Source organism: Thunnus thynnus, chromosome 12 (genome assembly GCF_963924715.1).
Source record: "Thunnus thynnus chromosome 12, fThuThy2.1, whole genome shotgun sequence".
NCBI lineage: Eukaryota > Metazoa > Chordata > Actinopteri > Scombriformes > Scombridae > Thunnus > Thunnus thynnus.
This window is the reverse complement of record NC_089528.1, coordinates 16,732,401-16,759,089: the sequence shown is the minus strand read 5'-3', so window position 1 is coordinate 16,759,089 and position 26,689 is coordinate 16,732,401. Positions and strand designations below refer to the sequence as shown.

General features: G+C 40.2%; 1 protein-coding gene across 5 annotated transcripts; it reads right to left on the bottom strand.

Annotated features, from left to right (window-relative positions):
• Nucleotides 1-26,689, bottom strand: LOC137194231 (5'-AMP-activated protein kinase subunit gamma-2-like). Of its 5 annotated transcripts, none has more exons than XR_010930940.1 (16): nucleotides 26,298-26,689; nucleotides 24,782-24,847; nucleotides 22,778-23,039; nucleotides 12,196-12,422; nucleotides 7,958-8,009; nucleotides 6,829-6,935; nucleotides 6,079-6,160; nucleotides 4,861-4,919; nucleotides 4,705-4,750; nucleotides 4,560-4,614; nucleotides 4,328-4,454; nucleotides 3,897-4,062; nucleotides 3,764-3,801; nucleotides 3,494-3,640; nucleotides 3,225-3,407; nucleotides 1-1,523 (listed from the first exon to the last, which is right to left on the bottom strand). XR_010930940.1 is itself a non-coding variant. In XM_067605922.1 (16 exons), the coding sequence occupies exons 1-16, from the start codon at nucleotides 26,379-26,381 to the stop codon at nucleotides 1,492-1,494; spliced, it is 1,644 nt and encodes a 547-aa protein (XP_067462023.1). In that variant the 5' UTR covers nucleotides 26,382-26,689; the 3' UTR covers nucleotides 1-1,491. The 5 variants fall into 5 exon arrangements, 4 of the variants coding, with proteins under 4 accessions (XP_067462023.1, XP_067462025.1, XP_067462024.1 ...); XM_067605922.1 differs by having other exon boundaries at nucleotides 3,314-3,407; XM_067605924.1 differs by lacking the exons at nucleotides 22,778-23,039; nucleotides 24,782-24,847; nucleotides 26,298-26,689 and adding exons at nucleotides 19,261-19,673; nucleotides 19,753-20,013 and having other exon boundaries at nucleotides 3,314-3,407.

Genomic DNA, 26,689 nt, shown 5'->3' with positions numbered 1-26,689 from the left:
TTTAAAGTACATTCATTGTCCGTTTATTTTTCTGCAGCCAGAAAAATAGAAAAAGTAAAACAAAGAACATTCATACTGCTGAAGTGTAGTTTCTCATGCTTGCACATTTACAGTACATATTGATCTGATACAAAGTTTCTTTGAACTGGACATATTGCCACAATATATTTACAAAAATAACATTAAAACTGCAGTCTCTTTAAACATGTTGACACATTCATAAAAATAAAGCTTTCTGTGACACGTTTACTGAAAAATGATCCTATTTACAGTCAAAGATGGAGATGAGTCCTGTCGAGCTACGGCTGAGATAACCGAGTTGTTTTGTATGCTTGCGAGCATCAAATTATATGAAGCATCAAAACTAGGACACCACTGAAGGTAAATGTAAAAAAAAAAAGTTTCTTAAGCATCAAAAAAAAAGACTTTTGGGTTTTGTCACACCTTTACAAAAATGCATCCTTAAGTCGCGATGACTGAATCACTACTGATGTAAAATGAAAGTACTCACTGATAGTTCTTGGCTTACTGAATCCTTAAGTTGCATTTGCCTTTGTGTGTTTTTGTGCCATAATGTTTTTGATTTTATTTAGGATATCCTTTTTAGAATTTAATCTATTTAAACAGAAATGTTTAAAAATGTAGTCCTGGAAAACGCAACCAACAAAAGGAAAATCTGTTTTTAATTGGAAGTAGAAGGTACAGTTTTCCAACTACTTTAATATTACACATGGTTTTTAAAAAGAAAAAAAAAAAAACTCCAAATAATTGCACTCATTTGAAAACAAAAATTCAAAGGACACAAATACTGTCAGTTTTAAACTGGAGTAGGCAGGGCAAACAAAAGGCACAAATAAAGACTGGGCATCAACCCGCATCAACCCCTTTATATTGGCACTGGCCAACACTCTTCTAACAACAGTCTTAAAATGGCCACTTTGTAGGTGAAGTGTAGTTTTGCTTCTAAACAAGAAGTTGCATCTGTGAATGTCTCCTTTCTACAGCAAACACTGAGGAAAAGATTTGTTTTTCCTGCAGGTGATGACATTCAGTATCCAGTCCACTACAAAATGAGACAACTGATGACAGCAGCATGATAATAACTACACAACCTAAAACACTGAAGCCCTAATTAATCAGAACCTGTCTCAACTCTCCCAACCTTTTCCCAGGCAGGTGACCATGATGTATTTGTCTGTATGTGTGTGTGTGTCTGTGTATATATACAGTATACTGTATGTGTGTTCATCTGATCAGTGTTCAAACAAACAAAAAAAAAAAAAAAGATAAATTCAGAAACCCAATCCTCAGTGCAGGAACTCCACTTCACTCATCTGTCTAGCTCTTTGGTTTCCAAGCCTCTATAGTGCATCAGTTGCAGGCGTCTCTGGGATCGTCAGACTGGCTCCGTCAGCCTCACGCTCCCTACCTCAACCTTTCAAATTTATTTACTCCCAACACGTCTCCACTTCAGCTGATGCTTCCTCCCTCTCACTCAGTCAGATTCTCCTCCTTACAGGCATCTGAGGAGGAGAAGAAGAGAAGTACAGGTTAGGACATCAGTACTGTAACATTTACTGCTTAAGGACGGGTTCACTGTTGTTAAATCTAGACCTTATTAAAATGTTCATTATTTATAATAGCATATAACTTAATCTCACCATGGCTTAATGACAAACTTACTACTCTACTGCAGGTTCCCTCAAGGAAAAAACACCAACTGGGCAACAATTTAAGCCTTCAAATCCATGATATATAATGTTTCTAGTAGGATTTAATGGCTATTTTACACAACTTCCTGCTTCTGTGGGGAGGCAACTCGCACAAATAAAGTCAACAAAAGTAGGAGTAAGCATAATTTACTGCTCTCCTCTTATCTGTGGAAAATACAGACATGTCTATCTAAACTGAGCTTCCTGTTTTCAAAAACAAGATTTATTATTCTTTTTGAAGCCCTGAACGATTGTTCCATTGGTCTTTGTTTAGTCCTAGTGAGAAGTTGCAACAGTGGTAAGTTTCACTAAACTGAGGTTGTGCTTCTCCACTAATATAAGCGATGATATAAACATTTCAATATATCATCAGTTGAAAAACTGTGAACCTCTCATTTAAAAAGAAGGCAAGTTGTGTGTGTGGTGTTTCCTTCCCAGGACTTTGCTGATCTGATACAGCCTGACCACACACGGCAGCATCAAACACTGAAATCACTAAAATTATGCAAGCGTCTGTTATTTGCTTTCAAGCACATCAATACTAAACATATTCACATCAAAGTGGAGCTCTCTACCGGCAAACACAGCTGCATTAATATAAGCCAAACATACTGTAAGTGAGCAGAATGTATAATATGTGAAGCCTCTGTGCCAGACAGGTTGTGTCTTAATTTACATTCAAACTTAACATTTGTGATTCAAACCACTGTGGAAAAGAAGCTCAATTACAAGTGTGAACCTCAGGTTTCAAAGCATGTAACAATGGACTCTTCATGTGTATTGGACACAGTTTCATCCCACCAGGTTTACATTTTTCGGGATCATTCATCGTTACTTTAACTAAACATAAGACTTATCCAAGTTATTTGCTATAATATAATGCAAACATGAAGGAATGAAGATCAGCACAGACCTGATGCCAGTCTTGATTCAATACGTTTTATCTCATTTCGATACCAAGTTTGTCCTCAGTTCATGTTACTGTGCTATCCGTCAGATGTTGACATCCATCGCCTAACATCCATAAAACTTCGGGTCTTTTTCTTTCTCATTCCACACAAACCACCCCACAGTTTTCTCTTCTCCCACTAAGTCAATATTTCATGCAAAACCCAAATGTAACTATGGAGGAAAATGCACCAGATTTTCCAACAATTTGTTCCACACATGCTTGGAGTGAACATGTTCTTAACAAACATAGAGGATGTCAAAAATACTTACCCCTTTGCACTGCATGTGTAGCATCATAAAAAGTATCGTATAATGAAAAAAACACTGTCTGTGTAAGTTGTCAAATATATTTCAATGCACTGGTGAGAGAGTGGTGAATTTGTTTTTTTTAACCATTGTGTTGTGACAGAGAATGACAGGCCCGTCATCCCGACACAAAAATCCACACAACGCTGCTGCAGAGTGGCATCCAGCAGGACAAACAGGGTGTCGGGCACTATGCCTCCGTACAGCCAGCTACAGGCGAGAGTCGGCTGGGAGCGAATCATGTGCGCTTCCTACCTGGGACAGGGTTAGAGGGCGGGGTGGGGAGAGAGCTCAGGGTCCAGGACAGAAGGGGAGTTGGGGCTATCAATGCTGAGCATCTATACCTGCTGGGCTGAGCACCAGAGCCTGGAGGATGTCCGACAGGGAGACGATGCCCTCGATGCTGGAGCGCTCATCCACAACCACCAACCGATGCACCTAATTAAAACAAACAGACACGTTTACGGATTAGTTCTGAGGCTTTTTATTTAATATATATTTGTATGTGTGTGCCAAAATCTCACTTCAGCTTTGACTATTCTGTCCACAATGGTCTCCATTGTTTCCATTTTATGGCACTTCATGACTCCTTCGAAGTACTGAGAGCGATGTTTCAGAGCCTGGGTCACCGTAATGTCCAGGTTGTTGTACGTCTTCTCAGCAGCCAAGTTCTGCACACAAACATGACAATGTGTTGTCCAATGTGAGCCAATACACATCATCATAGACGTTAAGTCTCTAATATTTGGCGTTTTGTCTCAACATTAACAGAAACTGTAGAAATTTCAACTCACAATCACGTCGAACTTGGAGTAAATATCCACAACTTTGCCTGCAAGAGAACACAACAAACCCCAGTAAGTAAAAAAAGTCCATTAGCACAATTGCTAAAATATATATCTTTAATACTAAAGTCTGTGATCTTACCTGACTCATCCACCACCGGCAAAGCAGACACTCTTCTCTCCACAAAGATGTTGAGAGCTTTGATGATGGGCGTGTCTGGGTGGATGAAAGCAATCTCATGGTACGTACCAATGCCCAGCTCCCCAAGAGTCTGCTTCATGAAAGCTGGCTTTGGCATTTCACACATCTGGAAACACACAAACACATGTGAAATGAGACGGACACATGTTCAGGGGTTATCACTTTGTCACACAAGTCATCAAAATACAGGCAGACTATTCATTTCCAGATTAACCACTAGGGGGCAGCAGACAAATGGAAGTGGGACAAGAGACGAGGGGAACTTCAAAAGTTCTCAACAGAATGAATCACAATCACCCGTCATATTCTCATATTCTCGTTAAGTAAACACTCATTCACCAACAGGCCGACAGTGACTGTACTGGACTCACAAAGAGCTGGAGGAACTTGAGGATCCTCTTGTGTGTGAGAATATAAAGTGCGTTCCCCGTGACAGGGTCGATGACAGGCAGGCGGTGAATTTTGTTTTTGATGAGGGTGTACACTGCCTCGAACAGGCTGCAACACGACAAACACGATCAACAGTGACAAGTAGCACACTAAAATCTTCTCAGACTCACAAGTATGAACCAAAACAAAAAGATCCATTATTTATAGTCAGACCTTGCATCAGGTGATATGTTGACGAGAGGTTTAAATGTTGCTTGAAGGTAAACCTCTGTGGAGCAAGGAATAAAATAAATTATCTTACATTCTGCTTGTAAAACAGTTTGCTACAAGAACACGAGGGTATAAACATGATGCTGACCTCTCCACGTCTCAAGTTTATGTTCCTCTAATTCATATATTTGCACCTGAAATACAACAAGAAAAAAAAAGTTGGTTAAAAAAAACAACAACAGAGAAATCCTCGATGTGAAAAGAAGCAAATCCCATGCAAACATGATCTTTTAAGTGGACCTACCATTGGTGACTTATAGTATCTGTGTAGTATGATGATGAAATCTGTGATTGTCAGCATTCCTGCAATTAAAAACAGGCAATAAACACAAAATTGAATGTAACATACAGAACTGTGCCTGCAGGCGTTGTGCAACTGGTTAGAAGAGACAGAGCTAACAAGGGCGTGGTTCAAACAACACATCAGTGACTCCCCCTCCTGCTTTATCCTCATGCTGACTTGGCATTCATTATTCATCACAGGCTGACTTGCAATAAACTCTATGCAGGGGAAAAAACAACAACAACAACAACAACAAAAAACAGCAAAACAAAGAAAATTCACTGCTGGTTTGGTTTTGAAACTGTCTTACTAACAGAAGGTCTGCAGGGCTTTATTCACTTTTTGTTTGCTAAACATTATCTCTAACCTGTCTGAGCACCGGTCAATACAGAGTAGTCACTGCTGTGCTTAATGGTTTATGACAGCTCTAATGACTTCTGCTCAATATAGCATCATGCTCCACTAGCCATGACCAGTGGCATTAATACACAGTGTTTCCTCCTCCTCCTCTCCTTTCGTTTAGCAATGGCACACAAGCACAGCAAGGACATTTTCCATCTTTGTCAGAAGACTTTATGAAATACAAATTAGAGCTGCATTTTTTTTTTCTCTTAAAAAGAAATGTGTAGACCACACACACCGCAGACTCGTGAAGGTGCTAAAGTCAAGTCTGTTCAGCAAATAAGGAGAAAAAAGGCATATGTACATTTTTCTCCTTTGCAGGTCTCACATGTAATGTTGAATCTTTGTCTTTCCTCTGGAGAAGTATTTGACTGAAAGCTTGTCAATTAAATCTGCAATGTGCATTGTCTCTAGAAATCCCTCTTCTTAGCAACAAAAACAAAACAAAACAAACAAAACCTAAACTAGGGAAACAGTCTCACACACACTGTTACTAAATATTCAAGTTTCTTTTAAATCATTACCAGTACATAACAACTATTACAAAGTTCTTGCACTTTAGAAAGTCTTATGGGCAGGTGTATCGGATCCTAAACTGACTTTGTTCATAAAGTGATCGACAGCATGCAGGATTTTTTGGTCCTTTCAAAATAACTACCAATAAAATTACAGCTCTTGATTCTACGAAAGATAAAAACCATTATTTTAGTCACTGAGTGAAGCAGACATTAAAAAGACAATAAAGTCTATTTCTTGACAGGTTTGTGGGCTTCTTACCCACAAAGCTCTGCTTCTCCGTGTCCCATAGTGGAGCTGCTCGCACGCCATTGGCTACCAAGGCAAAGAACGCTTTCTTAACCTGTCAAGCAACAGTTGAAAATGAATGAGTTCATGAGATTATACCATTTTTAACAACAATATTTAATTATCATTTCTTAAACAAAAGGTTTTATGTGTGAAATTCACTCATAATCATCATTACACTTCTCTTTTTTGTTTCTGTCACGTTCTCAAGAGAAGGAACGTCATGTTTCTGACATGTTTTGTCAAGTGTGTTCAAAACCCTCTATTGTTTTGATCTGGTTTTAGTATTTCCTTTACTTTCAGATAAAGGTTCTTAACCCTTGACTTCAATGGATTTAGTGGTTGAAGATCTACACATCAAAGGGGTCAGACCTCAGCGGGATTACTGTTTAACAGCTTTTAGACAGTTTCATCTCAATTTCATCAACCACCTCATAGAAACTGCTCTGAGGCAACATACTGTTCCCTGTTCTACTGAATATTAACTTAGCCTGAAAGTCACTTCTCAAAAAAAGCTGGTGCCCTTAATATAAAGATTCTTCTGCCAGCAAAAGATTTCATCACATACTGTATAATGTTGCTGCAACTGTATTTTAGCCTTTGCTGTATCTCTGCAGGATTGTGAACTCACACCTCACTGTTTGTCATCCATGTTAAGTGATACCCTTAAAAAAAAAAGGGGAAGTTAGAGTATAGAGACATAAAGACAATCGCTATACTCACTTGAAGCGCCGTGTCGAACACAACCAGTTTGGAACTTGTAGGGACAATGTCGTAGCACTTGTGGGATTTCATAAAGCGCATGTAAATATCACTCTCAGGTTCAGCAGCTAGAAGAACACGACGGGAAAACACTTTTAGAAGAAGGAGAAATCTCACAGGGAATATTTAATGAGAGCTTGGAAACAACACATGCTCAAAGCCTAAACAACCATTATGGGTTTGGACCACTTACTGCCATTTTACCGCTTCATCTTACTGATAATTAGACTCTCAAAACAATGGAAAAAACATGAGAAGCAATGTAGTGTAGGAAGTTAGATCCCCCGCAGATGATGATACAGTAATTTTTTCCACATGTGGTTCGGAAACCACATGAGCGGATTATTCGATTAGCTGACTGACAAAATTAAATTAATATTTTATCTTTAAGTGACAGTAAAACGTTTGTTTGTTCCAGCTCGTCGAATGTAAAGATGTGTTAATTCCCCATTTCATATCACTGTAATCTGAAAAACTGACCGCTGGTTAAACATCACTCTTGACTCTGGGTATTTGTGATGGCAATTTGTCATGACTTTTACAGATTAAATGGTTCATCAATTAATCATACATAATTTAAATTATTATGTATCATCTTCAGTTGCAGCCTTACTCACAAGCTGCAAGAAAAATATGATCAAATGCTGTAATTAGCATGATAAAAATCTCGATAGGAGGCCTGTTGAATATCTCTTTTAAGTGCAAGTAGCTGCAGCGTTGCACAAACATGTGTCATCATTCATAAAGACCGTTGCGTAAAATCCTCATTAAAACAATTATTCGCCTCAGACATCTATAGGAACGGATCCGTTAGGATCACAAAACAGTGAAGTCACCAGCCTGTGGAAACCCTCTATTTCTGTGGATCTCTGTGGATCTGACTGGGCAGACGCTGCAAAGACGCACTGCGAATAGATTCTTAAAATATTTCTGATATTTGTCGCCTGGTTCAAATTTCCTCTTAGACTGGAAACATAGCTGGAATTCCTGTGATTTTATGAAGTCACCTTTACATGACATTACGCCTGGATTAATTACGTGGAAGGTAGTAAAAAAAAGAGAGCTCTGTATCAGTAGGTTGAACACTTACCATCATCATCTAGTTCAAGTTTCTCCAGCATGCCTTCGAATAAACCGTAGACCTGAAAGTGCAACAAAAAAGGCAGAAGTTTGCGGTGAAGAGAGCAGCAAATCCTCACAACAACACACGGTAGCGCACGACAAAACTTTGCTGTAAATTGTGAGTGAGCAGCAGGGTGAAGCGACTTCTCCCCAGCGGCCCCAGCAGACTGTGATCAGACGGAGTGTGTTGCGTAAAACACCAAAACAACCAAACGACGTCGTGCGCCACCTGCGTTTTACCGATTACATAAAGCTCCTACAGGTCCGATAAATATACACAGGTGACAAAAACCTTTGCGCTCTGGAGCTGCAACTTCACTGGCACATTATTATTAGACTACACACACCCCTTAAAAGTCAGAGTGGAACAGTCCCGATCTATTTGCTGCAGTAGGGGGAACCAATGTCTATCCGCCGCTCAACCAGCCACTACACAAGCGGGTGAGAATTAATACTACAACAATAAATCAACTAGATTCACTGTTGAAGCCATGATCTGCCAAACGACACTCGCCGTAGGAAAAGACTTTCACAATGAGCGTGGAGGAAAAAAGCAGGAAGCTCCACGCGCCGTGGACACACCCCTCCATGCAGAACAACCTGGGAGCTTCACCATATTAGGAAATCCCTTGTGTTGCTTAGCAGCAAGAAGCTGGGGATGCCTTGTCACATCCTCAGAGTTAATTACTTCTGACAAGACGCGCAACATGGCTGACATCTAAAAAAAACAGCTCTTTAGGACCTTGGAGGTGGCAGCAGCAACATGAACAAATAACATGCAAATTCTGCTTTTTGCATCTCACTTACAGCATGTGCCAGTTCCCAGTATGAAATATGCTGTGTCATGCTGAGATATTTGCATATTCAAAGTGTACTTATTGAGACATGATTTCCACTGGTCCCTTATTTGCAAGGCAATCCATTGCAGCAGTATGACAAAGACTGCATACCTGCTCTGGGGTGCTAAACAGTCCCCAGTGTGGTCCTGCAATGGTGACACAGCGCTTCTCTTGCCAAAAAACCACTCCTGCACTTTCATAAATCTCACTCTGCTGCATCACAGCGGGCACACAGTCTGCTTCACTATTACAGCAAACTTCAGAGAGGCAGACATATATAATCCATTAAATTAATTGCTTTTAAAATTGGATTTGGCAATAAGTAAACGACTACATCAGAAGATTATTTTGTAATCCTCCCTTATGTATGATGAAGGGGGGGGGGGCATGGAGAAGCTGAAAGGCACTGACTCATCGCTCCTCAGTCACAATCATGAGTCCTTGGATATTTATATCAACAGCATACAATGTTGATGATGAAATATTGATTTACCCTCCCTGGCTTGAATCCACAATCACTTGTGGCTGACAGGTTGAGATGGTCCTTCAGATAATTATTATTAGAGTGGGACACAGTGTTGTGGATTTCCTCACTAGCTATTGGAAATCTGGTATCACATCCTGACTCGGACTGTCAGTGAACTGTGGTTAATCTTAAAGGGTCCATATTATGAACAACTCACTTATTCAGTGCTTGTGTATATATACAGTATTTGGGTCTCTGATGTGCCTATTAACACACAAACACCACCCACTCAGTTTGGTGTGGGCTGGCTTCCTCTGAACTCATGTCATTCAACAAGCCATTCTGATTTGATGCCCTTTCTTATGTCACTCGGGGCTTCATTGAAATTGGAACCGCCCTCTTTGTTTCTCCACCCACGATTTCTGGACGAGGGTAGCCTTTGTTATTTCCGCAAACAAACACAATATGTCTAAGCTAAGAGCTAAACGGGTGAAATGCTCTGTTGTTGACTGTAAAGACCAGCACAAATCGCTACATCAGCCCCCATCTGGCACGCTTGTGAGTGTTTTTCCATTACACAGAGTGAGTGAGTGTGACAATATGTTGCAGTCTCTGCCAGAAACTAATGCCACCTGCTGGCTGGAAGTGGACCCTCCTAGTGTCAGCGTCTCTTCAGTAGGATGTTCACTAATAAGTCTACGTGCCCAGATACACTGCCAGCTTTTTTGCGTCCACATAGACAACCTTCTTTGCTGGAAAACACACACTGATAACCTGTGCAAGAGACTGTAGTAGAGATGTTACTTTCTAAGGCTATTGAGGCTCTATGGAGTGAGCAGCCAGATTATGCTGATGTTCTACCGGGCAATCTAAGAGAGATTCATTAGATATGGAATTACAGCATAGTTTGGCAACCTAACAGTGCAACAGAAAAGCAGGCTTACCAGCATGCACAAAATGGTTACGAAGGTAATAGGGAAGAAATAATGTGAGCCCATACAGAGCCTGTACGAGCAGGCAGTGATGAAAGAAGCAACATTGCAAAATCATTGTGGACCCTCATCATTTACTCTTCTCTGAATACGAACCTCTGCCATCAAGAAGAAGACTGCGTGTGCCAAAGTGCAAATCAATCGCTTGTTCCAGTCTGCATCAAGCTGCTGAACTCTAATGCTAAATCTTGTCTCGCAATAGGACAATGTGCAATAAACACACAACACAAGCACTTTAGCACTTAGCACTTTAACTCTTCTTTCTTTTAAAGCCGTCGTGTAGTCAATGTCAAATGTACAGTGTAGTCAAATGTGTCTTATGTTTTTAAGATGTTGTTATGTGGAGCAACTGACAAGACAAATTTCCCCTTCGGTAAAATCAGAGTTGTTGGAAGTGTGCTGGTCGTCTGCAGCTCTTCATCAGACATCATCATCACTGTGGCTGTTTTTACTTGTACTATTCCTTTCTGCATTACTTCTAACTGATCCACTGAACAAAGCTCCAAAAATCTACATATTTTGTTGTCTTAACCTGTTTTATTGAAGAATAGCGGCTGCTAACAAAGTCCTGCTAAGTCAGTGATGAATATGTTTAATTTCCTATAAATTCTTCACAATAATAGTCTCCCGTTGTTTAGTAATATAAAAGTTTTTAATATGAAGCAGCAAAAGCAGGAAATGTTGGGTTTTCATCAGCAGTAACTTAGCACAACTCTGATACATGTGAGTGGGAGTGGGCTCATCGGGAGGGGGGCCTTAAAGAGACAGGAGCTAAGACTGCCTGTTTCAGACAGAGGCTGAATTGAGGGGCAGCATAAAGGGCCAGTGTAAGATAAATCTGGAGTTTTTTTTGACTGTGAATCATACAAAGTTACTCTAGTGGAGTCCCAGAATAAAAAAATAGAGCTGGAAATGAGCATAATAGGTCCCCTTTAAATAAAACCCTCAGTGAAAAGCCTTGTGACAAAACCTTGTACTAGGTCTCAGTTGTTTTTGCTGTAACAGTCAATTGTGCAGCCTGCTTAGCTGACATTTAATGTTGTTTGAGACATTGCTTCAATCCCGAAACAATATTTACAGCTTCTGCTTTGCCACTGATGCTCAGGGAAATCAGTGCAAACACAGTCCTGTTGCCACACCACATGCTTCAGTATCAGAGCTTAAATTAAATAGATTTGCATCATCCATGCTTTCTATTCACCACTGTCCCAGTAAACCCTCATGACAGAGTAAAGTAGCGTGTGACTCATGGGCTGTTATATAGTCACAAAGGGAAAATAGTTATTAGCTTCAACATCACATGATCCATGCAGTGTCATCAGTATTTTTAGCAAATATGAATTAGTACTACTGATATCAAATTGGTTTAAATGCTTCAGAAACTTATCTGTAAATCAAAGTAGTAATTCAGTCTCATATTTTGTCTTATTTTTAAATAAAGACAAAAAATGTTTCACCAGTGGTGGAAGTATTGGTGCCTCCACTTAAAGAATTCACATGCATATGCAATTCATGAGCCCCAGGAGAGTTCAGTCAATACTTGTGACCTCATATCACTCTCTCCTAAAGAAAGAAACTGGAGAGATGACCTTTGAACTAGTTTTGTACCTGTGATGTGAAATCTCTCTGCTCTATAAACAACAAAAGGTGCACTGACTTCGTGGAGCCATAAGATACAAAGTCTTCACACCAAATGGATGTTTATGTTCTAATGTTGCTGATTGGTGCAAAAACCCACAACAAAATCTCTTGAAGTCTGACTTATAGTCCCTTTAATTTACTGTTCAGAGTCCACATGCACAGAGTGAAATGTCCTAAGATTAAAAAAAAAAAAAGATGTATTTTTAAAATGGTTTGCATTCCTCGTTAATGGCTTCAAGATTAGTAAAATTTTTGCAGTGTGACTCACTTGTTGTGAGGTAGAGTAATGTGGCACAGGGCTCGAGGAAGGGATCGGGGGTTTAGTAGAGGGAAGGTTGAGGCGTTGTCCTGTGTCTGGAGGTGTGGAGAGACAGCGAGAGCGGGAGCTCGGCTCCAGGCGTTCAGGGCTTGGGCCGCTCTGCTGGGCCTCCTGGGTGAACACAGGCTGGCTGGCTGCCTGTGTCGGGGTGGTGGGTGGTGTGGAGAGTCCAGAGGCTGTGGAGAGATAAAGGTCCAGTATAACAGATACTTAGCAACTTATCTCTTGTTCCTCTCGTTGTCAGTCCATACCATGTTTTCAGTGACACTGAAATGCAGTGCAGATTAACATCGTTGATAGGCTTAGTTGGTAAGATTGAGGTGCTACAATCGTGACTGTTGCAGATAACATCAATGCTGTCGCATGCTATAACAGAGAAGGAATGCACATCTGATCCATTGGGGACTGAGAGAGCTGTAGCTACTGAGAAACAACAGAGATACTAAAGATAAAGCCTAGCCCAGCTGCTTACAGACAGGGATGCAGTAGGTAAACCACCATTACAAAACTGAGTTATATGGACTTCTAGCAGTATGTGTCAGGGATGTTATGCCTTTAACAGAATGAGGACAGTAGAGAGATGACATTGTGATTATGGTGCTATACTATACTAATATAAGTTACAATAAGAAATAATAACAATAAAGTATTGATCTCTAGTATATAATACAGATATGTGGTTACACTATACTGTACTGTAACATGTAGGCCCCAGGCAGTCAGGACTAATGGTACTCTATCCCAGAAGCAGTTGTCATCCACAGGCTCATCCCAGGGGTGTGTCCTGTCCTCATTATTTTAATAACTGTAAGAGTTACTATGATGACAGGCATCTCCTGAAGTTCGCAGATGACACTGTTTTAATCAGTGTGCACCAGGATGGAGGGGTCGATCATAAGCCTGGTATGAAAGTCTTTGTAGAGTGGTGTGATCACCACTTCCTGAAGTTAAATGTTCACAAAACTAAAGATATGGCCATTGACTTCAGGAAAACCTCCCACTGAACCTTCCCAACTATAATTAAGGGCTCACTTGTTGAAATGGTTGAGTGCTACAAGTACCTGGGAACAGTGATCGGCAAGAACTTGAACCATGACCTCTACCTCATGACTGAATACTTTTAAAGTGGACAAGACATTGATGGCTTTATTTTACAAATCCTTTATTGAGTCAATTTTAAGCTTTTGTTTAATTTCTTGGTATGGGAACCTCGCAATGCAAAACAAACACTGTCTGTTCAATATTGTTAAGTAGCCAGCAAAATAATTGGCACTGTAGGAGAAGTCTCAGAAAACACTGGATTAAAAGACTTTTCCTAGGAAAAATAAAGAGAGACTGTGTTACCACAATTTAACCTGATCAGCTTATCCTCTCTCTTTGGTTTTTCACTCTGATGTGACCTCAGATAAGAACATTTACCAGATGACAGTTGTAAATTAAAGTAAGGCTTTGCTCGAGTCTTCTGTGTGTCTTAAGCCAAAGTTTGATTCAATGTTTATTAAGGATATAATCATCTTGCAACCCATATATTATTGGTCACGAAGTAATACCAGTCAAAATAGTCCAACTCTGAATCTTCATGATAAAATTTAGCTAAGTTCATCATGAATAGATTAAATGACCAAACACTGCATGTACCCTCCATTGGTCACCTTTAGTAAAGTTTTGAACACAAAGATGTTATTCACCAAATTGCTGTTAAACTTTCTATGACTTGTAGTAAGAATTTAATGTGTGTATGAAGGATTATTTTGATAGGTATATCTTGAATATATATATTGAACTATGAAATTTATGTTTAAATGTGAATGACAATGGTGAAACATGGAGGCTTAATCTCGAGTAATCAGTTAGTGAATCAACTCAGAGGGTGTTTTCTCCGAGACGAAGGACTTTCTGGTTGTGCGGGGGAAAGTCGGTCTTCACCCTAAAACACGCCCATGCTGGAAGCCAGGATAAAATAGCCATGTCAGCCTTTACCCTGTGCTTCTTCTTCCTTTTTGTATCTCCAAGGAGATGCACATTGCGTCTCTAAGGGCTTCGCCATCTTAACTTTCTCCGCACTTTTCTTTTTCCTGTATTACGTGATCTACTAAGTTACCTTTCTTTTCTTTTGTCAAGCTACGTGCAGTATTGTAACTCCAGTGAAACAAACTTTAGGTTGAAATTCTTTCGCGCTTAGTAACTTGAAGTATAGTTACGTTTTGGCTAGTCAAGTTATTTAGTAAGAAAGTCAATCAGTCAGTCAGGAGACTTCAAGGCAAATGACCCGCTCTTCCACAGACCAAGACATCTTTAACGCTGCTGTTCCCCAGAGATAACCATATCAAATCGGTTTTGTCTCCTCCATCTAACGGTTAAACTCAGTGGTATTTATGTGAATCACCTGAAGAAACTGTTAAAACCATGCTGTGTTTTAAGGCTCCTGCAATGCTCAAGAGCGGAAACATCTGCTGGGATGCCACAGCTGAACAGCTGATTTACTCATCGCCTGGACGCAGCAGACATTGCTGCATCATTACCAGTTCATCTGAGGATACCGTTATGAAAAGTAGGATAAACAAACCTCTCCTGCTCTTCATCTGCTTCTATGATTAAAGAGTTGGTGGTGTTTAAATTGAACTCTATATTTACATTCTTAGATAAGTTGGTTAGTCAAATGACCTTGGCCTCAATTATAATTTTCCAGTAGTTATGTTATCATTCCTACATTTCACCATCGCTCATTCTTAACTTATAATTTGCCATTTAGTTTCTATTACACTCATTCTGGTTGATTATTCATTGATCTGTTTGCACTGATACCTTATATATTCACTTGTTAACCAATTTAGTTAAATAAATATGCATTTATCAGTACGTCGTTGTCTATGGCTTCAATTTAAAGCAGAAATTAAGATCCCTGTGTCATTACACACTACTTCACAAGATTACAACACAAGATTGATAAAAATTGTTTTCTGTGTTTTTATATTAATAAATGTAGAATATCCTACAGCACACAGCAACGCTCTTTAGTAGACATCTATGACAGACAAGTTTTACAGAAGGCACGGTCGAGCTTGGCCAGCTCTGACCACCCACTCTTGGAGGAATTTGTTTTCTCTCCCTTCTGGGCAGAGATACAGGTCCCTCAGGGTAAAAACCAATAGGTTTAAATTTTCCTTTGTTCCAAGTGCAATAAAAGCACTTCATTTGCACTAACGCTTAACTGCCCTTCTCAGCAGCACTTTATTATGGCTACCGTTCCAACGCTTTGATACTTTGAACAAACGGATACTTTTCTTATTTGGTTGTTTGCTGTAACTGTCGTTATTAATGTCCCGTGTCCTCTTGTACGTTGTGTTTGTGTTTTTGCCCTCTACAGCAATTCAAATGTTTGAAAGCAAAACATTAGTTTTCAAACACATTTTAAATTAGTGGGACTTAAGTTTCCTCTTCATACTAGGTTGAACCTCATTTAAATTTTAGCTTGACAAACTGGGTGCACATCTTGAAAATAAAATGTGGACGATGAAGAAACTGTAAATATTAAAAGCCTTGAAACATCTAAATTATGTGATGGAATATGACAGAAAATATGAAAACATATTCAGAATCACCAAAAGTTACATTTAAAAATTATTTAAAAATCACTTTAGAAAATGTATTGATTAATCTATATTTTTTCAGAATATTGGTACAGATCTAGGAAATTGCATATTTAATAATGATTTTATTTCTTTACACATTTTTCATGCGTTTTTTATATGTAAATGTAATTATACCTTTATAAATTGATTTTAAAAATGTTTTAATTAATTAAGTAATTGATTATAATTAATCGCTAAAGAACTCTAGGCTATAATTATTCTGTTGGCATAGCCCTCAATAACACTGCAATCAGCTGGCAGCTGTTGGTATCTGCTTCACTCTGACTGTACTAATGAAAAATCCCTTGATGACACTCCAGAGCTCATCACATCTGAACGAGTGCTCTGAAAAGTAATCAATAATAAATTATTGAAAAAAGAGACACAATGAAACATCTAGGTAGGCTTTTCCCTGTTCCTGGCATCCCTCCACATTAACTAGGCCAATTACAACGCAACCACTGGCATTAAACCTAACTCCAGTCAGCTGTCTGTGACGAATCTCTTCCTCCGGCAGTGTCAGGTTGGAGGTGTCAGTCACATGACAGCACAGACTCACATGCTCTTTTGGGTCAAGCGTCACAATATTACGCAGAGTGACATGCGATACTCATGCTGACCTGGCTCCACCCTGCTGACATATTTCTGAGGCCAGACAATGAGTGACATGAGTGATGTGTACCAAATGGTTCATGTAACAAGGCCTCCACCATGAGACTTCCATTTGACTTATAGCATGTCCACATATCCAACACTGGTGACTCCACTGTGACGACCTGTCCAGAATGTGGAGCAAACACATGAAGTAAAGCCAACAGTATGCTAATGTAAGACGAGGCCTCCGCCGCAAGCATGGAAATACAATAACTAGTTTTGGTAAATCATTCAACTTGACTTACTGAGTGAGCCAAGATATAAGTCTTCATATCATGATCTGTATGGTGCAATGAAAATCTGGAGAAACCGCAGCTATCTTGCGACCATCATCCTCAGTACTTCTGTTCTGATAATAACATGGTACCGTCAAGAGTAAAAATATAATACATTCTATATAAATATACCTCTGTGAGTCAAGTGAACTTTTTTCCTTGGTCCATCCAAGTGCTCTCCACACTATCTCTTGACATTTAGTTGGACAGCCCTCTCTGGCACACTCTGCTTCCGCCATGTAGCCTTCTTATTTTAGCCACGCTGTTGTGGCACATTCCACAGGAGGAGATAACAGCGGGGCTGGGAGCCCTCTTCTCAGCCTGGTTAATAAGGGGCAGCTAGATACCACCCAGGAAACAGGAAATGGATGCCTGGCTGCAAGTAGTCTTAGTTTATCAACTTTACACAAATAAAAGAACCTCTCACACAGCAATCTACAGATCATTTTAAAGTGGAGCAACCTAACAACATATTACATATTAGGACGATGTACTAATGCAATGAACGCAGCTCAATCTATGCAAGTAGATTCAAACTGAACTGCCATTTTGTCGTCACTTTGTTATTCTACTGTGATGTGAATTGGATACAAAACAATTAGTCACATTAATCAGTAAGTCAACTGACAGAAAATTCATGTGCAACCGTTCTGACAAACGATTAATCATTTAAGACATTTTTCAAGCAAAAATGGCAAACATTCCCATAGTGTTAGCTTCTCAATTGGGAGGATTTTCTTTGTCTTTTGACAATTGGTCCAACAAAACAAGCTATTTAAAAATGTCGCCTTGAGCCTTAGGATTGGTTGTTATGTGATCTCATTTTCTGACATTTTATAGAACGTGTGACTAACAATAAATAGATAAAATATGAACAGATTAATCAGTAGTTTTAAAATAATTGTTAGCTATAGACCCTTTTTACATCGCTGTAAATTTTTTTAAAGCGATTCAGGGATCTAGAACCAGGCTGATATCTCCTGGTAGCCTTGCTGCAATTTACTGTAATGCTGGGCTCAATTAACACCCATTAAAGCAGATCCTTTGGGTGGCCCCTGAAGAATTGACAGGGTGTTTTCAGTCATGAGGGGCTACAGTGACTCTAGAAGCAACGTAGGCCTCATTGGTTGAGGCCAGAGCAGTAGTGAGACCACTACAGACCCAGTGAACACACTGATACAGCCATCTCTGGCCAGCCATGTAATACAATGAGTCACAACTGTGAATGGCTATGTTTGTATAGGTGTTCTGGTTAAAACCGGTGTGTAGATTGTGAAGCAACAGGTGATATGACAAACAGTCAGTGACGCTGATTAGCAACAAGGGTCTTGAACCAATATGCTAGGTAAACAATAGCACCAGCACCTCTCTAATAATGGGTTCACAAAATTGACCCAAAAACTCACTTAAGTGTGCGAGCTGCATCATGACAAAACATTTCAATGAGCAGTCACAATTCAAACTGACGTACAAAGTGTTGCTGAGAAGCACACAGGCGTCCTCTTATTGGCCACTATTGAAATTTCTCATGCAGATGTCAGCTTCTGACAGGGTGCAGAGAACAATCTGCGTAGCAACTTCCGCAGTGTGGAGTCTCTGGATCAAAGGACTTACGCTTTAGGCCGAGGTGTCACCACGTCGTATGCTGCCTTTACGACGAACTGTACGACAAATACAGCCGCATATGGATGTACATCATTATGACAGGACTTTTCTCCTCTCATCTACTCAACCGAGGTCAGACTGGCTCTAAATCAGGAACTGTGAAGTCCGTGATAAAGTGCCACTTGAACGCCACAGTGTGCCCCAGAGCTTCTCTCATCAAGCATTATGAGTTTACACTTTACAGTAACTGCATTAAGCCTGCATGGTGATTCATGCTTTGGTTCGGCATACATTTTTTCCGTCACTGTTCACGGCCTCTCTCTCCTGTCATGAAAATCTGCAGGAATATTAAGTGAGAAGAGAAAGCCTCCACACATGAGGACAAGTCCCAAAAATTCAACTGAACATGTTCTGACAATGCTAAGCTGAATAGCTTCCTGTCAATTTGAATAAAGTTTTCAAATTGGAGCAGCTATTCTGAAGAGACTCCCTTTGAATGTGGGACAGAAATAATGACATTGAACTGATACTATATCAGGTAATGTGGCTATAAAATACTGTCCTACAATGGCGGAATTACTCCAAAACAAAAAGAAATATAGATGCTCTCTCTTTATGATATTTTCTATAGGGAAAAGTAAGAGTAATTTTTTTTAAGAGTAATTGTGCAGCATCAAAAGCAGCATTAAAATATATTGTCCTTCAAATGTATACTAACATTCAGCGTTATAAACAGTACGTTTTATGACTGCAAACATGAAAGATATGAATGCAAAATTACTGAAGGAAACTGAAAGTAAATTTCAAGAAGGACTAATGGAGCAGGTGAAGAGCACACAGCACATTACCAGACAGACATGATGCCTCGGACTGATGCCTCCCTCCTAGCCCATCTTGCTCCTTGCGTTTCTTGCTCCTCCTCAGGCTGCCAAACCTCTTCATGGAACGCAGTGAATTGTGAGTTCAAAACTAAATGTGACCATGACCATCTGCATTACGACAGGGGAATAAACATTGCTCGAAACTGTCCCAAATGAGAGTCATTCCATTTGCAGTATGAAGAAAGTTGTACAGAAATTAATTGGAAAAGTATATTCAACCGATGTAACTCCACAGATCTCGACAGTGGTGAGTCTTTTAGGCCGTCTAGTCTTTCTTGTAGGAGCGAGATGGTCCTCTTTTCCTTAAAGGAGGAAACTGGTCACCTTCAACCGATGGATGAAGAATATATAGGATGGTCTTCTTTTGATTTATTGTTAATCTGCAGAGGAAAAGCTAATTTCAGCTATTCTGCAAAGTTAAGCATTTCATTTCTTCTTGGAGCTGACAGTACTACTTACGAACAGAAAACGACAACATCAGCAAGTCACCGATATAGGCTAAGCTTGCATATCCAGGCAAAAAAAAATCCGCCAGGGCCACGGAGCAGAGAGCCAGCAGCAAGCAACGCACAGTATCTTTGTCAGCTCATATTTGATGTAAAAGAAAAGCAGAGTACAAAAGCTGTAAATTCCACGCAGCTCTCCCAAGTGATGCAAATAACGGCTGGGAACGGAGTGCCACTTCCCCCTCTCAGCAGTGTCAGTGTGCTGCAAATTGTCAGGTGCAGCTGTGGGTGGTGTCTCTTTAATATAGCACGCCTGTCAGCAGCCTGTAAAAGGAGGCCAGTCTATGAGGGATACACTAACGATTGGCTCAGGCTGCACTCTCCACCCCCCCCCCCCCCCCCTCCCACCGCCCTCCCTAGTCTCACAGAGTAAATTCAGCACAGGCACATCTGTCTCACTCCGTCTTCACCCAATGTAACGTACATTCGGGATCACACAGCTTTTTCAGAACTCCTCCACCTCAAGTTCCTCTCAATTTGCAGTTGAGCCATTAACAGGATTACAAGTAAGGACATAAAGGTTGTGGTTCTCAGCTCAGAGACCTACAGCTTGGGGGCCTGACCTTTAAGACTGCTGATGCCAACCACCGTCAGATGACAGCAGGGGGACATCCCATGTTCTGTCAGCTGATCAGAAATCTTCCATTCAATACCGCTAGCCTCCCTTACCCTCAACAGATGGCTCACTCAGTACTTGGTGCTCACATTAGCTACAGGCTGTCCAGGACAGATCTCAATTAACATGTTATGCAACTGTTCCTCTCAGCTCAGTGGGTCAATAGCCAATATAAGTTAGGAGTTGAGATATCAATGAGTCACCTCAAACATCCTGTCACGGTCACTGTAATGTTTTCACTATCCTACTATATTTAGTTTATATTGATTTGTGCTGAAGGTTGCTAACTTTGAGGTTTCCATTTGGGCTTGCTCACTAACCAGTGAGGATATAAAAAGCTTAAATACAAAAATGCATCTACATGTCTATGGTGTATTTTGTTAAGCTCTTTCCTAACTTAGCTCCACCACTCAAAAAAAAAATCTACCTGCCCTTGTAAGGACTACATTCTGTGAATTTAGACAGTCAAAACTGCCTAGTTCCTCTATTTACTGACAACATACGGCGCACAGTAGCAACAGAGAGAGTGAGAGCGAGAGGGGGAAAAAAAAGACTTTGCATGGTTGTGTGAGGAGCTCCTGAGAGTCTGGTCACTTCCAGATAAGGCTATGAAAGCGCTACAGTTGCCTTCAGCAGTGAGAGACTGACAATGTCCAGGCGATGGGAAAACACATATTTAGAAGAGCGGGGAATGAGGAGACATTCTGATCATATTTGTGGCAAGTATGGATATAAATGCACCTGAGGAAAAAAAAAAACATTTACCCAATGATGGATGTGTAAAAGAAACAAAAACAGTGGCTCAGAAACACAAATAATTCTGCAAAAACACCTGTATATGTACTAAAATGGTAAAAATGTAGAGGCTGTAAAACAATGTCAGCTTTATCAACACTAGTTTGAGAACTAAATCGAGACAAGTCTATGCCTTCAGCACACCCTTGTGGCGAAAAGAGGGTGCCTACAAAAACATACCACTAATAAAAATAGAAAGGCTGGCGTGCCCACTCCCAGTCACTGCATCATATTCATTTGTACAAATACTTCGAATAATCATCGGCCACTAATCATTTAAATTAGCCAGTAAACAAACAGAAAGGTTCTTTTGTCTCGAACCACATCAGATATTAGTAATCCTGAGCATCTGGCATGAGAAGGTTGTGGCAGTTGGTGTGTTTTGCTGTGTTTTAGTTCGGTTACCATCAATAACAATCTCCAGAGGAAACGAAGCATGCTGACTCCTGAGGTCTGGCCCTAACAGAGCTATTCCACCAGCCACTGCCAAACTGACCCTCTGTGAGGAAACAGAGAAGAATGGGTATATGTACGAGCCAAAAACACATGACTCATCTTTCTGCCGTTTGATGCTGCTTCCAGCAGGGCTGTTTCCATGTAAAACAGGCTGTTTTTTGTTATGTAATAATCAACCACCCAAATGCATGGAGAGACGAGAGCTGAAAATTTGCCCGTTAAGTCTGTTCTTCATAAAAGAAGGCCTTGTTCGGCCTGGTCTGTCTCATTCCCACTTCTTTGTGCATACCAGTATAACCATTAAGGCATTAATGAGTGTTAATGGTGATATGGAGAATGCACTATGGCTGGATGCCCACCTGTGGGATGCCAAACATGTAATTTAATCTATCAACTTGGCTTTGCAGTGCACAGCTCAATACTAGAAATGGAGAACTAAAAAAAAAATTCTGACAATAAACAAAGCCGACCATTTCCTTTTCCTAGAGAAAGTTGTTGAAAATAATAAGAGGATGACTGTTAATGAAGGGACATCTGTCTGCACTCAAGTGATCGCCAGCTTGTCTGACGAGGCTTGTGACTGCATTGGCTGTGGGGCATCACAAAACAAAGCAGTGGGTTTTTCTTTTCTTTTTTACCATGAGGAAACCAAGGTTTTTACTTCCTTATTGACACAATCATGAAACTGAGAAAATGCAGCATAGCATGTTTTTATGTCAGATCCCATCACTCGCCGCAAAATATCTGAACTCATGAACTCAATCAGATAAACACAGGTTCCTGTATGTGGCTTTACATGGTACTAAGAGCAGAAAACCCAAATAATGTCAGTGATATTGCAACCTCATGTATTGTGGCTTACATCCTGTGAGATCTCATTTCGCCTAAATCTGCTTCTGCACAAAATAACATCAGTATTGATCTGTCATCGTGAGATTAAACTATCAAAATACAGTTATAGTCAATCACCTTTACAACAGTCACCCTTCCAATTTCTATCAACAACAAGCTGAGTGTTCATGTTAAGACAGTTAAAAATATTCACAGAAGTTAGTGTTTGGTTGTGTGAATTGAATGGGTAGTCAGTGCAATGTCTGCTTTTTGGACTCACCTCTCTTGGTTCTAGAGAAGATTTTGATGCTCGCAGGAGTTGAGTTTGATGAGGAGCGGAAGATGCCACTGAAGCTTAGGCGGCGGGGAGACTTGGGCGGGGAGTTCTGATAGGAGGGATAGGGGAAGAGAGTTTTGGGTGAACCTGAGCCGGTCTTCAATTGCACCGGGGCAGACTGGGGACATGGGGGCAGAGGGGCGCTGCCTGGGCTCCTCACAGGAACTCCTTTGATGGGGCTGGCTGAACGGATGCGACGCTCTCCCTGGGAGACGATTAGGACACAGTTTTATTTTCCTGCACTTGTGTAAATGTGTGGTTTATGAACAGAGTGTACCCACAGTGAGAGGCTGCAGAGCCAAGTTGTGAAAAGCTTAAGATCTAAAACAAAGAGCCATGAACAAATAAGCGAATGCAGAGAAGAGATTTATTGTGAAATAACAGATGCTGATTGCACTTTTTGTGGGAGCTTGCTTTGTTGGTCACTTCTCCTTTCCTAAGATATGAAACACTGTTTTGTGTAGTTAGCCTCATTGTAGTCACTTAATGGTACCTCATAAAAAACAATGTGAGAATGCGAGTAAAAAATGCAAAGTACAATGTTTTTCATTTATTCAAATCAACGAAATCCTTTGCAGAAGCATCTCATGGGCTGAGAAGAAATCTGCTGCATAGACGTTTTTGCAATTTATGCTGCATTCACAATATTTTGCAACTGAAATGTTCTTTGTCAAACACCGTACATATATACACTTTCTCCATTTCCCTCGAAGATATCGTGTCATAAAAAATGTTACCATGGCACCATTTTAAATAGCCTCACCCTCCATACGGGCTTGTGAAAACACCATCAGATTCACTATCAGACAATCTTGCACTTCTCTTAGTAAAACAATAGTGACAGTATCTTTCGCTGTGACTTTCTGTCTTTATGAGTCTCTTTGCAAGGTCAATATCATGTAAACACACAGAGAAATTATTGTCTATTCGCTGTACAGACACCAAAACACAACATGAGAGACGACAGCCAATCTAGCTGGAGACAGAGAGAGCCTCCTCCCACCACTGGCTGCTGCCCGCTCTGGATATACCAACAACAAATCTTTTAACCATTTGTGGGCTCTGGTACAGTAAAGCATTATAAAATACAGGAATATCTAGCTTAAGGGTTGTATTTACAGCCAACAGTAAAATGCAACAGAAGTGTTTTGGTAATATTGTTGGTAGACTGGTAGATAAAAATCTGCATAATAACCACTTTCACCTCAACAGATGAGCTGCACGATGATATGAAGAGCAAAGACGACCACTGCTGCTGCATGTGAGATAAAAAGCTAGTGGAAAAAGCCGAGTAAATATAATAAATCAAATCAAAAATGAGAAGAATTGTTTTGTTTTGTCTCCTTAACAAGGGTCCAGGATAATATTTGCAGTATTAAGGATGACCCTACTCCATACACACATTTCTTTTTAAACCAATCCTGTGACATATCTGAGGGGAGCGTGAGCACACACCCATCTTCTCTGTTTGCCAACAACTCTCGCTCCGTCATTGTGCAAGAGCTTGTTAAGGCAAGCAAACCAGATATGTTTTTATCTGGATAAGCATTGCACAATTATTACTAAGGCAAAACTAATTGAAAACGGTAACATTTATTCTGGCTGATATGAGGTAATGGTCAAAGATTATTTCAATTCAAATCAATTAGAGCAGACAGTAGGAAGAGGCTGCTTTCTTTTAGAAAAATCAATTTCCTGTATGTGATCCTGCTATGCTTGAACACAGTGGGCGTAATGTTACTGTAAGCCAGTGAGGGTTGGCAGAATAGGAGAGATAGCTTTGTGTAATATTTTGCTTTCTAAATGTGTTCAAAGCCAAACAAACAGAGCAAAACAAGACAAGATAAATTACAAGCTGGAAAAAGCAAGATGCCGAAAACAAACGATTGGCAAAGAAATAAATGAAGAATAACAGCACAAAAAAATAATTATATGAAAATACTTTACCATCTGAGCGCCACTTTTAGTTGAGCCACTTGTTTCCACTTGTGGGGAAGTTAACCCACCAAAGTCCTGCACATAAAAATCACATTTGAGTGTCAAGGATGAAGCTAACTTCCAGGAAATACAGGAAAAAAACAACTAAATGGCATGTCATAACAGGTAACCCGAATGCCTTCTTAGCTACAGCAAGATGAATGAAAAACTGAGAGCTTAAGACAGTTTTAAAACAAAATGGACAATGTGGCTCGTCCTTATCACTTCGGGTGACAGTGCAAATTGTTAACATGCTTTTGGTATGCCATTGAAAAAGAAGTTAAACATGTTTCGCCACTACAGATAGCCTTGCAAGAAAATGCAACACATAAAATAGGCTCCTTCCCCATACCAAGGGTTGGGTTTTACATTCCACCTTAGACAGATTATGCTGCAGCAGAATACACAGTTTAATTACACAGGCATAATTAGATGACCATGTAAACCTGTTCTAATATCTTTTAAGCTCTTGTGTCAATGTTTCCACTGAGTAGTAAATGTATTTGTGATGGTCTAGCGGGTGAGGGAGTTCACGTGGCTTCAACATGCGGCACTGGAGAGTTCACAAAGAAAGTGTCGCTTTCGTAAACAACAATTCAGGATGTTATTTTTCCAATCTATACAGCTGCTGTATGGATGTATCATAAAAACTCAAGTGGCACATTCAACTGTATTTTTGTAGTTTCCCTTTCAAACGAAAATACAAAAAAAGTGAGGTTATACTTTATGGGAAACACAGGCCGTATCCAGTTCATGTACGATTAAATTGGAAAAGCAAGACATAGGTGGATATGAAGGTTATCATCCAAGAAATACATGTCTGTATCCAAGCTACGAGACAAAACAAAATGTGCTCACAGTATTTAGATGTTTTAACCTTGAAAACAGAAGGTCTATAGCGCTTTAAAGCCTACACTCATAGCATTTAGTTCACAAGTGTTTGTGTAGGTCTGTGTTGTGAAGAAAAACACAATCACAGACACAAATTGGCCAGAGTGATGAATAGAGGCAACTATGAGTGAGGCATCGCTAGTGAAGTGAAGTTAAATAAACAAAGGCACTCAGTATAGTGACCACAATGAATCATGACTCATTGGTTTGGAGCAGGTTGGTTCCTCTGAAATCCTTCCTTGTTTTTAACCACAAAAATTTGATGTGCACAGCTGTTATTAAAGCACAGAAGTTCGCTACAATGATTACTGCTGATCAAATTATTTCTTAGATACAAAAAAATGCACAAAATATATTTCCAACAGTGCAATACTGTTTTTGCATACGTTTAAGCCATTTAACATGGTCGTGATTCAGAGACAGCTGTCAATCACAAACAAGCGCGTGCGCTCTTCTACGTCGCGTGCGAGCACACAAGCGAAGATGCAACAAAATGGCCAATAACGGCTGAAACTTTCAGCCCTAATTTAATGAAAAGAGTTTTTTTTAATAGTCACAGTAAGAAGCCACATTAGTTGATACTTCACCGACTCACTGGCATGTTAATCCGCAGACTTCTCCTCTTCTTTGGCATTTTCTTTGAGCTGTCCTTGCTGGACTCCATCACCGTGCTTCCCATTTTTTTCTGCAAATGTGCTAAACAACAACAACAAAAAAAGTGTGCTGCTGACTAACTGCAGTAAAGAGACTGCGGACCATCAATAGTCGCCTCCGCCTACACTTCAGCTGCCCCCTCTGCTCACTACGACAACACCGAGGCGCTGCCTTCTCCACCAGGAAGTAGGTTTGGCTGTGAAAAGAGGCAGGGCACGCATCTACAAATGAACCCACACTGGCTGTTTACAGGTGTTGTGGCACAATCGGTACCCCTGAGGAAATGTGTGTCCCCTGCTGCCCTGTTTTCGGCTCCCCTTGCCGCCAGAGAGG

Bases quoted from the DNA above. Each gene is read 5' to 3' on its own strand.
- LOC137194231 (XM_067605922.1), bottom strand. From the start codon at position 26,381: ATGGGAAGCACGGTGATGGAGTCCAGCAAGGACAGCTCAAAGAAAATG. The intron at 6,936-7,957 runs GTAAGTGTTCAA...GTGTTCTTCTAG, and splicing joins ACTTGAACTAGATGATGATG to CTGCTGAACCTGAGAGTGAT. The intron at 4,615-4,704 runs GTCAGCATCATG...CTTGCTCCACAG, and splicing joins TAAACTTGAGACGTGGAGAG to AGGTTTACCTTCAAGCAACA.